This window comes from Papio anubis, chromosome 1 (assembly GCF_008728515.1).
Source record: "Papio anubis isolate 15944 chromosome 1, Panubis1.0, whole genome shotgun sequence".
Classification (NCBI taxonomy): Eukaryota; Metazoa; Chordata; class Mammalia; order Primates; family Cercopithecidae; genus Papio; species Papio anubis.
The window spans coordinates 91,830,318-91,842,483 of NC_044976.1; the positions used below are offsets into that span (position 1 = coordinate 91,830,318).

A 12,166-nucleotide genomic window follows, 5' to 3' on the forward strand; every position below is an offset into this window, starting at 1 on the left:
TTGTTTAGGGAAAATGTTTTAAAGGAATAGTCCCAGCCGGACGTGGTGGCTCAGACCTACAATCCCAGAACTTTGGAGGCTGAGGCTGGCGGATCACTTGAGATCAGGAGTTTGAGACCAGTCTGGCCAAGATGGTGAAACCCCGCCTCTACTAAAAATACAAAAATTAGCTGGGTGTGGTGGCACATGCCTGTAATCCAGCTACTCGGGAAGCTGAGGCGGGAGAATCACTTGAACTCAGGAGATGAAGGTTGCAGTGGACCTAGGTCGCGCCACTGCACTCCAGCCTGGGTGGCAGAGGGAGACTCTGTCTCAAAAAAAAAAAAAAAAAAAAGAACAGTACCTTTAAGAGTCACTAAAGATGTAAAGAATAAAGCTAAACCAAGCCAGCTACGTAACTATAGAGGTATAAATGTAAAACTAACATTCACTGACTATTTACTATGTGTCAGGGATGATCTATTAGCATATGTTAATAGACCACTTTACATTGAATATGAGCATTTATTAACTCATGTTTTTCAAATCGGCTCTATGATGTGGTTACAATTATTATCTCTATTTTACAAGTGAGAAGATCACATAAGTTTTAAGTAGGCACACTCAAGATTTGAACCCAGGCTAAGGTTGAGCTGGTGCTCTTAACTGTAAGAGGACAGTAGTTAAAATAGATATCTTCCCTAATGTGTGTAAATACTGAAGTTTTTAAATTAATACAAATTGTTTTCTTATCTAGACTATTTCACTAGCCCTCTAGTTGGTTTCCTTGACTCCAATTTTGCTCTCCTTAAATCCATTTTCCACACTGCATCCAGTGATCTCTTTAAATCTTAAATGGACTTGCACAAAATTAAGGAAAACCTACACAGCATGGCAAACAAGGCTATGATTGAGGCTTCAAGACCCCAGCCTTCTGACCTCTCTGATGTCCTTTTCTGCTACTCCCACCCTAGACTTTATATGTCTTAAAGTCTAATACAAACGCAGTACTTGTAGTGTCCACTACACACTAACCATCCCCACTTACACTATGTATTTTAAGAACTATGGGTCTTTTTGTTCCTTTTTCTGAAATGTCCCTTGTTCCTTGCATTTTCGTCTCAATTAAGCATCTTTCTGGATTAAATTTTATTTTCTCCAGGAATCCTCTTCTGAAACCCTTAGAAGTGATCCTCCTCTACTGGTACTTAGCCATCCTTTATTGAAATTACCTGTTTATGAGCCAGTAACCCTTATTAAGCTCTTTGAGAAGAGGGATTCTTTCTTTCTCTTTTACCTACAACCGCCACAACCCCGCTTCCCCTAGTCTCCCGCCCCCTCCATGCACAATTCCTGGCACGTATTAACTGTTCAGTAAATGCTGAACTTTTGAACTTTACTGGAAATCAAGAAACACTGAGTTTTAGCCTCAGTTTTGCTCACTATGTGATTTTAGATATTTTCTTCTCTGTGCTTATCTTGTGTACCTATATACAACTTAATCCTTAAGTTTCATCGTATAAAAAATTCTACAACTTTTAATTTTGCTCTGTATGTGACAGTACCTGGTATTTAAAAACAATTCTCTACATCAAGTTAAAAAATTAACATTTGATGATAATTGACTTCTAAAACACTGAAAAATGAAACACATCAATGCTGGTTTTTTTTTTTTTTCCCTGTACTGCTACCTGAAAACATCGAAATTTGCTGTGTGGAACGAACAAGATTTCTTCTAAGAAATTACCCCCTACTAGCATGACTACATAAAATAAGGTAATTCCCAGCAAGAATATTATGCAGATACTAAAAAGAAAACATGCTGGGCATGGTGGCTCACGCCTGTAATCCCAGCACTTTGGGAGGCCGAGGCGGGAGGATCTCCTGAGGTCGAGAGTTCGAGACCAGCCTGGCCAACATGGTGAAACGCTGTCTCTACTAAAAATACAAAAATTAGCTGGGCGTGGTGACGCACGTCAGTAATCTCAGCCATTCGGGAGGCTGAGGCAGGGGAATCGCTTGAACCCGGGAGGTAGAGGTTGCAGCAGTGAGCCGAAATTGCGCCACTGCACTCCAACTCTAGCCTGAGCAACAGAGCGAGACTCCGTCTCAAACCCCCCCCCCCCAAAAAAAAATGACACGAGGGAAATGCTTACAATGCTCAATGAAAAGAAAGGAAAGGTTATAAAGTTTTAATATACGATTTGATCTTTTGAAAATAATGCATATATAACTTAAACGGCAATGTATGATTAAATATAGCAACAGCCTCTTCCAAAAAATTTCAAAATTGGGCTTAGTGATAATTACATGATCATAATTCAAAAACCCTTAACTGAAGCAAAGACAGTGAAGATCTGTAACATCTGAATTGTGTGAAAGGGGTGGGGGTGATTCAAACAAGTGTCATCACCTCGTCCAATGATGAAGGAGAACGTGTATCAGTTCCGCATTGTGAAATTCTCAGTATCGGAGCGTGTAGTGGCTAAGAAAAGCGATAGGCGAATTAGGAAACAGAAAAGCCAGCGACATCACCAGTTCTGGCCTCTTTCCGACCGAAGGAAAGGGAATTAGGCGGGGTAGTTGTCAATTCCAGGTCCAGCCTAAGTTCTGGGTCCCCGGCCTCAGCGTGAGCCTCGCCTCACCTCCCCTCGCGCGCCTGCGCAGAGCGGGCCGGCTTCCCGGACGGCCCTCGCCTCTTCACCACCCGGGCCGTCCACCAGAAGTTTCTAAACGGGTGAGAGGCGACAACGCAGTGTAGCTGGGTTAAAGGAAGGAGGCTGGTTTATCCTCCGCACTTACTTGGTACTCGATCTCCAGCGAGGCCTTCAGGGGCATGGGCTGATAGAAGCACTCCTTCTGGCCGGCGGGAAGGGTAAAGGTGAAGTCGCTGTCGAGGGAAGGTGTGAAGCCGGCCGCCCCAGGCAGCAGCACCGGAGGCAGAGCGGCCAGAAGGAGCACGGGGAAGGGCAGCCAGGTCTTGTCGCCCATCCCTGCTGGGGTGATCCGGGCTGCAAGAGGCGTGGGATACTGCTGTCTCCGCTCCGCGTTTCCTCTCTGGACTCCTCGTGGTTGACAGGGAAATCTGGAGTCTGAAGAAACTCCAAGTGGCGGCCGCGGCGGCGGCGGCGGCGGCGAACACTCCCTCCGAAGGAGAAGCGCAGTCCTCCAAAGGGTAGGGACTCAGGGCGGGGCCAGCAGCCCCGTTCCGCCACCGCCTCAGTCTCGGCCCCCTCAGGCCAGGCGTGAGCGCCGCCCGCCTCTCCCACTGACGGCCTCTGGTTCCCATGGCTTCCCCCACCAATGGGCATCCTGGCTGTGATTGTGGGAAATGTAGTCCCGGGCGGGCTCGGCTAGTGGGCTCGGACGCGCTCGCCGACCACGATCCCCGGCAAGCCCCGCGCCTCCGGCGGCGCCTCATGCAGTCTGCGCCGGGGCGGGGCAGCGGCCGGGTAGGCGTGTCCCAACGGCTCCCGCGGCGGTTCGAATTCCGTGCTGCCGGGGTTCGCTGGTTCTCCAAGTAGCGTCCGAGGCTTCCAAGCGCAGGGGCCCTGAAGAGGGTCATAGGCTTCCTAACGTAGACTCGAGTGCGAAGCGCGCAGTCGCCGGGTGAGTCTCTCCCCAGCTGCGACTTGGGTGGTGAGCGACTGCCCCTTGGCGTGGGGAAAACAGCTTACCTGGGGGAGTTTTGTTCCTTTCCCTCCTGGCACCTTGGATGCGCTGGGACTGGTCCTTGCGGTTGCTGAGCATGCTCCTCTGAACGGTTGTATTTTATTTGATGAAAAATAGGAGTCTGGGCGCAGTGGCTCAGGCCTGTTATCTCAGCATTTTGGGAGGCCAAGGCAGGAGGATTGCTTGAACCGAGGAGTTCGAGGCCAGCTTTGGCAATATGGCGAGACACTGTCTCCATAAAATTTAAAAAAAAAGAAAAAGTATTTCCTTAAAAAAAAACTGAAAGGAAGATGTCACGTCCGCCCCCGACCCCTGCTTCTTTCAGACGGATGTAGGATCAGCTGTGTCAAGCAATCTTGAGACAGGAGACTACTATACAAAGTTATGACCTCTTTCCAAAATGAGGAATCTTTTTCAACTGCAGCCCATTGTATCACATACATAGGGTATAAAAGAACACTTGCCCTTCGTTTGATGGGTGTGCGTGTGCAAACCTACAAACACATTCTTAGTTAGGGCCCAAAGATGATGTTGTTAAGGTCAATGAGTAGGATGATGTGCTTTTCTTGTTATTCAGTCAGTGAAGATATACTGTTTTGGGTAACTACTGTAAATTGAGGTTAAGGGCATTCATTTGACAGTAAATGGCCCACTAGGAAAATGAAAACATTTTAGTATCAAATATATTCATTGCTACGGCAGAAGAGTTGAGTTCATCCTCCTCTCCCCTCCCCCTCCCTCCCTCCCTTCCTTCTCTCTCTCTGTCTGTCTCTTTCTTTCTCTTTCTTTCTTTCTTTCTTTCTTTCTTTCTTTCTTTCTTTCTTTCTTTCTTTCTTTCTCTCTCTCTCTCTCTTTCTTTTCTTTCTTTCTTCTTTCCCTCTTCTCTTTTGTTTCTTTTCTTCTTTCTTTCCTTCCTTCCTTCCTCCCTCCCTCCCTCCCTTCCTCCCTTTCTGTCTTTCTGTCTGCCTTTCTTTCCTTTTTCCTTTCCCCTTTCCTCTCCTCCCGTCCCCTTCTCCCCTTCTCCCCTCTTCCCCTCCTCCCCTCCTCCCCTCCTCCCCTCCCCTCCCCTCCCCTCCCCTGCCCTCCCCTCCCCTCCCCTTTCTTGACGGAGTCTCACTCTGTCGCCCAGGCTGGAGTGCAGTGGTGTGATCTCGGCTCACTGCTACCTCCACCTCCCGGGTTCATGCAATTCTCTGCCTCAGCCTCCCCAGAGCTGAGATTACAGGCGCCCGCCACCATGCCTAATTTTTTTGTATTTTTAGTAGAGACGGAGTTTCACCATCTTGACCAGGTTTTAACTCCTGACCTCGTGATCCACCTGCCTCAACCTCCCAAAGTGTTGGGATTACTGGCGTGAGCCACCGCTCCCGGTCTGACAGTTATTTCTTACATGAAAATACACAGATGTTGAACTAAAACCTGATTTAAGACGAAATATATAATACCAAATGGCATTATAGATTTTGCCCAATTTTCTCAACCCTTTTCTCCTTCACCATCCTACAGAGAGCTAGAGATGTTGAATAGATAAAGCAAGATGGGGACCTGATTTATTGACTTGTCTGCGAGAGTCTTATCACTTAAGCAGAAGGAAATTTGTGGAAACAAAAAAGGGAAAGAGGATAGAACCAGTTTGTCTATTAAGATTACACAGTATCTCATTTAATTTCCTGCCACTTTCTTTCCTTAAGGTGGGAGTTTTCTTTTTAATCTTCCTCCCTACATTTGAGAATTTTTGAGTGGGGAATAAATGTAGCATACTATTCTGACTGGTTGAGGGAAGGAAGGATAGTTTAGTATTTGTTAATTCATTCAAAATATTGAGCCTCTGTAAGTACATTGTAGTCCTGAACGTAATGACAGGACTCCCAACCTTTTGGAACTTGGGATGGGAGCAGAATGCTAAGAAGGGCGTTGAAGGAAATGCTACAATGAAAAAGGTAAATGGGATCTGAAAGAGGAATGTAATTTTAAGATTGCGCAGAAAGGTCTACAGAAGTAGTGGAGATTATAAAGCTTTAGTTTTTTTATTGTATTAATTACAATAATAAAATATGATGCTTTATTATGGTTTTTTATATGCAAAGAAATTTAGTAGTTACACAACCCTAGAGATACTCATCCACTGAAGAAGCAAAAGCTTTTCTTCGTTTATTTCTTTAAGTTGACCTGCCAAATGTTATTTTGATCCCTATGGTTGTGACTTGTAAATGTGTGTTTTTTAAATTTTGTAACTATTGGGCGTAGAAGGACGAGATAACTTTTATCTGGTAATAAATTCCCTTCTAACAAAATATGAATGACTGTAATGATACCATTTAATCAGATGTCTAGTACTCGTAGTGTGATTGTGAAAGTCCAAACACCTCATATTGAAATTGATATGTAATAAGTAATAAAGCTACAATGAGACATAATTTAATGGTCTTTGCATCCTAGTGACTTGGATTCAAGTCTTGATTTCACCATTTACCGTTTGTGGGACTTTGAGCAAGTTATTTAATGTCTAATTCTTAGTTTCCTTAACATGGAATGAAAATACTTAACAATTGCTAGGAAGATCGGGTATGCTTAGAAAAGGGGAACTATATAACTAGACCCTGGCTAAAATGAAAAATTCATTCATTGAAATTGTATTGAACTCCTTTATGGCTTTACACTACAGATAAATTCATTATTATTGATTTTTTGTTTTGTTTTAAACCGCCATGAAAGATTTCACAACATTTGAAATAGAAAACTAATGAGTTAAATTCTATTCGTGTATTTTGACTGAAACTACAGAATCTTTCAGGCAAGGTACAAGAAATTCATTTTTTTTTAAGAAATGGAATCTAGTTCATCAGACTACTGTAATAAAGACAATGAAGAGGAAAGTTTGCTTGCAAATGTTGCTTCCTTAAGACATGAACTGAAGATAACAGAATGGAGTTTGCAGAGTTTAGGGGAAGAGTTATCCAGGTAAGTAGGTAAAATCACATACAGAATTCACTGTGCCTTAAATATATCAATATAAAATGTGTGAATTTCATTATTATGTATTGTTTCTAAAGTGTCTCTGGAATAAGAAATAATTTTCTTATACTTTTTAATATAACTTTCAGTTTAGGGAAAAATAGGAATATTAGAGAAGCCTCTTTGCATATTAAAAACACTTTCAGTGTATTAGAACTCAGTATAAAATATATTTTTGGGCTTTATTAATTTTTTAATGCTTTTTTGAATCTTAAGTAATCAGCATAGAGGCTCTAGAAATACAGTTTGCTAGTTTAAAAGTAATTATGATTTATTTAAAATTTAGTGGAACATTGCCTTATGTTCGTAACTGTGAATCTACTTAGCAGCATTTCAGGTTTTCTATTTTCTTATTTAATGTATAGCAATTTATAGTGAATAAACTATCCAAGAACTGAAATATGTTTTTTCTTTTTTCTCTAGTGTTAGTCCAAGTGAAAATTCTGATTATGCCCCTAATCCTTCAAGGTCTGAAAAGCTAATTTTGGATGTTCAGCCTAGCCACCCTGGACTTCTGAATTATTCACCTTATGAAAACGTTTGTAAAATATCTGGTAGCAGCACTGATTTTCAAAAAAAGGCAAGAGATAAGGTTATTATTTTTACACCTATCTAGTTAAAAGAAGTGTTGGTTTTAGGCCTGCCTACTTAAAAAAATTTTTTTTTCAGTTTTTCTTTAAATACCTTATTCATGGTTTCTGTAATCTTTTACTCTGGTACTCAAGAATTTAAATATAATTGTTCTTTTTATGTTCTAACAAGAAAGTAGTTATCTTGGTGTATTACTCTACTTTTAAACTTATATATTTATTACCTTTCTGCAGTTAAATGTCTTCTTAAGTAAATTATAATCCCCTTGATTTTAACACTACATCTTATACATAATAGGTAATCAATTATTTATTAAGTGGTTAAGGTATACCCACCATTTAGCCTGGATCAAGTACTGTGAATAGTATGGCACTATTCTTTCATTATCTTTCTATTTTGTCCATGATGTTAGAGATCTTTGCTTGGTCTGAAACTGTCTTCCTTTTTCTTATTCTATCATATATTTATCTCCCTGCATTTATCCCTCTTCCTCACTCTACCCTTTTATCTCCTTTTACACTCTCTTCCTATTCTTTGTTCCCTGCACTCCCTACATGTATATACACAGATATGGTTGCACATAATCTTTTTGGATACATATTTGCTCTTTCCACTTCGGAAAGCCAACCATTAAGAGCTTTCTTTTTTGTAAGGAAGCTACTTAATGAAGCTGTCTGAACCTACTTTTTAGAAACAAATTCAAATTCCATGTTTACATGGTATGTAATTCCAAGAAATTTGATCTCTATCCTCATTCAAATTGCTGATCATTCTTACTTTATATGTGCCTTAATTGGGAAAACAATAATGGTAATGACTATCAAACACAAAAGGATAATCTAGTGTGTAAAGAGCTCCTAGAAACTGAGAACAAAAAGGTCAGTAACCCAATGGGCAAAAGACATGAAGGGAAAAAGAAATAAAAATGATATCCAAACTAATGAAAAGGTGTCCAATTTCCTCATAATAAGATAAATTCAAAATGAAACTATACCTAAGTACCTTACCTAGTTCTTACCTATAGAATTATTAAACATTCAGATGTTTGAGATGTTATTTTATAGGTGATATTGGGTACGGGTACATTGCCTAGTGGGAATGCACAGTGATATAACCCCAACTGAGATGCATTTGGCAATATTTACCAAAATTACAAATACATTTACCTTGACTTGGAACTCCCATTTCTGGAAAATGATACTATAGACACACCTGCAGGATATGAAATTAGGCATTGTTGATCATATCAAAAGATTAGAAATAGTTCAAGTATCTAGTAATAGGCGGTTAGTTGAATAATGGTTTATTCATGCAATGGAAACTATGCAGTTGAGAAAAGGAGTTTGTCAATGTATTTATTATGGAGAGATTGCCAGTGTATATTGTTCCAAGTTAAAAAAAAAAAATGCACGGTGCAGAATGTTATATCTAATGTGCTAGTTTTTGCATAAGGAGAGGAGGGAAGTGGGTAATTTGTATTGCTTATGTATGTGTATGGAATCACTAGAAGACTAAACAAGAAACTTATAGAAGTGGTTACCCACCTATTAAAGATGGGAAGAGACTTCTGTGTATACTTTTTCTTTTATATAGTTTTGAATTTTGAATTGCATAAATAAATCACTCAAAATAAAGTTAATTAAAAGAAATGTTTTGAAAATCACAATCCTCATGAAAATTAAATATTGTAAAGTATGTATAAAAAGAATATAATAAAAATATGTATACAGATAAAATAATATTTTACCTATTATCCATTTTATTGTTGGTGGACATTTGGGTTCTTCCCATTTATTATCTCTTGTGGACAATGTAGCTATGAGTAGTTTTATATCTGCACATGCAAAAGTACAAAAGTTTCTATCAGGTTTATATCTAGGGATGATATTGTTGGTTCTTAGCATACTCAACTTTGCTGGATAATACCAGCCAGTTTCCCAAAGTGTACCACTGTTTTCCAGGTTATACTTGTATATACTTCCACCAGCAGTGGAGGAGAGAGTATTGATTGTTCCACATATCCTTGTCAATACTCACTAAGTATTTTAACTCATTTTCTGAGCTGCTTAGTCATTTTATTAATAATTGCTCATAATTTTCCATTAATTACATGTAACCCTTAATTGAAATAATTGAAAATATATTTGTTCTTTTTCATTCTTTCAGATGTTTTCATCTTCTACCCCTGTGGATCAGGAGATTAAAAGCCTTCGAGAGAAACTAAATAAACTTAGGCAACAGAATGCTTGTTTGGTCACACAGAATCATTCCTTAATGACAAAATTTGAATCTATCCACTTTGAATTAACACAGTCAAGAGCAAAAGTATGTATCTTGAAATGACGAGTTTGCCAGCAGAAAATAGTTGTTATTTTAAGATTTATAATTGGAAAAAGAGTCCTTGTATTGCCACATTGCCTTAATGTGTTATGTGAAGTAATTTTCATTATAATACTATAGTATCAACATGTTATAAAATCAATATTGTATGAATTATATCTGAAAATGATTGAAGGGAACTTTACAGTTTCGCATTTAGATAAGTCAGCTTCTTAAGGTGTTAAGATTACCAATTTGTGTGGTCTTATTTTTTATACAAAGGAAGTATAACTTACTTATCTTCCCTTTTAAAATAACACATTGTCATTGTTGAAAAATTTAAAAGTAGCAAAAAGAGGAAGAAAGATCACCCAGAGTTTCCACCTAGAAACCGCTTTACCAGTTTAATACATAGTTGAATCCAGACTGTTTTAAATAGTTTTGGTGTTTTCTGTTTTTTTACTGTATATATAGTCTATGCATTTTCTGATGCATTTACATAGCTTTTCCATTGATCATTTTTTATGGTAGCATTATATTTCATGTGATTATAGCGTAACTTAGTTAATGCCCATATTTCAGTGGTTTCCTATTTTTTTACTAAATGGTTGGTATTACACAAAAAATTAGAAGAAACCAAAATGTCCAATAATGGAGACATAGTAAATTATGGTATACCCATAAGATAGATTGTAACAAAACCTTTTTTTAAAAAATGAGGTAAATATACTAGTACTAAGATGCAAAGTTGTTTGACTTATATGGAGCATGATAAAGTTTAAATGATATAATGTTTGTAGTCACTTAAAACAGTGTCTATGTGTAGTCAGCACTCAAAAACTGTTACCTAATATATTTAGTGGCAGAAAAACATTACAGAGCAGTACACACGTATAATAATCTTAGTTTTCCTCTTTATAAGAAGTGTATGTGTGTCTGTGTGTGTGTTTGTATGTAAATATATATACATGTGATATATTAAGGTAGAAACTATGCTTCACACTGTTGATAACTTCGAGAGAGATTGGAAGGTTGGAGTGAGGCTTTCACTATTTACTTTTATAAACATTGTATATATACATTATATGTAGTTTTAAATAGAACAGTTATGGGAAGACTTTATTTTTCTTTTCTGTTTTTTCAAACAAAACAAAATGCTATTAGGGATTATTTCAGCACAGGAAAAACAAAATGCAACAATGAGCATAATACTTCTTTAGTGTTTGAGATTATTGAACATAAAACTTCTTTAGTGTTTGAGATTATTTCTAGGGTAGATTTCCAGAGGCAGAATGACCATATTTTAGGGAAATAATGTTTTTCAAGCATTTACATTTGGTTCCTCATCTTTTCTTGTTCACTTTGAGGGAAAAATGCTGTTTTTCTTGATTTCGTACAAAATTTATCTTTTTGGTATATTTGTTTGCCATTTAGATTTCTTTGTGATTTGTCTGTTCGTTTTTTCTGCTTATTTTTAAATTTTTTCTTCAACTATAGATAATCTCTCTTTTTAAAGTCATGATTGCTAGTGATTTAAAGTAAGAAAAGAGACATAAAGATAATTTAATAATTACTGAACTAGCATTTTTAACCTTTATTTTTAGGATATAAACACACCAGTGGTTATGCGAAGAAGTAAGATACTAGTATTGTACTTCTCAGCTCAGCATTTTCTAAGTTGTTGAAATATTTTTTAGGGAAGCCACCTATTTCAGGCCACGTATGAGCTTTTGATGCTTCATATATGCCCACTATTGAGACTCTTTTGCAGAAATCAATCAATATATTCATAACTTACCTCTGGCAATGGTTGTACTTACTCTTCTGGAGCCTGGCAGCCTGCTCTTTCTGAGCTTTTTGCCCTCTACACCTGCTATCCAACTGCCATCCTGGGACTTCTCTTTGGTGTTCTTCTAGGTTGAATCTACTGTTTCCTGAATTCTATTTTTTGTTATTTCCTAGTTTATTCTTTCTGTATTTGGAGCATATCTTCCAGTTACTTCCTTGCCTGTCTGAAAATGTCTTAATTTCTTCTTCACTCATGATTAAATTCCAGTTTGATAATTATGTAACGTTTGAATTTTTAGGACATTACTCCCTTCTATCCTCCAGTGCCACTTTGAAAAGTCTGTTGCCATTGTGAATTACTTCCCTTAGCATGTAATCTCTTTTTTTCCCATTTGTTTGTTTTTTACTTTATGGCAGATGGTAGTTTTTAGGACCTTCCCATTCCGGTGTTTTAAAACTGTACAACAATGTATCTTTCAATAGGCCTTTATTACTCATACTGGGTATTTGAGAGCCCTTTTAGGCTGGAAACTTGTATCCTTTGGTTCTGGAAATTTTTCTGTTTCTTAATTTTTATTTTTAATTTTTGTGGGTACATAGTAGGCATATATATTTTTGGAGTACATTAGATTTTTTGATACAATTATGCAGCATAATAATCACATCATGGAGAATGGGATATCCATCCCCTCAGACATTTATCCTTTGTGTTATAAACAATCCAGTTATAGTCTTTTAGTTATTTTTAAATGTACAATTAAATTATTATTATTGACTATAGTCACCCTGTTGTTCTACAAAA

General features: G+C 38.1%; 2 protein-coding genes across 9 annotated transcripts in view; one reads left to right on the forward strand and one right to left on the reverse strand.

The window, feature by feature from the left end:
* Nucleotides 1–3,424, reverse strand: part of TMED5 (transmembrane p24 trafficking protein 5) — a 28,217-nt gene extending 24,793 nt beyond the window's left edge. Inside the window, exons 1-2 of one of the 2 annotated variants that reach the window (XM_021920915.2) lie at nucleotides 2,782–2,994; nucleotides 2,393–2,464 (exon numbers count right to left, since the gene is read on the reverse strand). In XM_021920915.2, the coding sequence (XP_021776607.1) occupies nucleotides 2,393–2,464; nucleotides 2,782–2,970 (261 nt within the window). In that variant the 5' untranslated portion in view covers nucleotides 2,971–2,994. Of the gene's footprint in view, nucleotides 1–2,392; nucleotides 2,465–2,781 lie in introns of both variants that reach the window. The other variant, XM_003892214.5, reaches the window with a different exon arrangement.
* Nucleotides 3,044–12,166, forward strand: part of LOC101011236 (coiled-coil domain-containing protein 18) — a 107,924-nt gene continuing 98,801 nt past the window's right edge. For 2 of the 7 annotated variants that reach the window (XM_021920912.2, XM_021920909.2), the window contains exons 1-3: nucleotides 4,849–6,612; nucleotides 7,090–7,258; nucleotides 9,424–9,582. In XM_021920912.2, the coding sequence (XP_021776604.2) occupies nucleotides 6,479–6,612; nucleotides 7,090–7,258; nucleotides 9,424–9,582 (462 nt within the window). In that variant the 5' untranslated portion in view covers nucleotides 4,849–6,478. Of the gene's footprint in view, nucleotides 3,155–3,451; nucleotides 3,589–4,848; nucleotides 6,613–7,089; nucleotides 7,259–9,423; nucleotides 9,583–12,166 lie in introns of those variants that run through there. The other 5 variants (XM_021920902.2, XM_021920895.2, XM_021920894.2 and 2 more) reach the window with 5 other exon arrangements.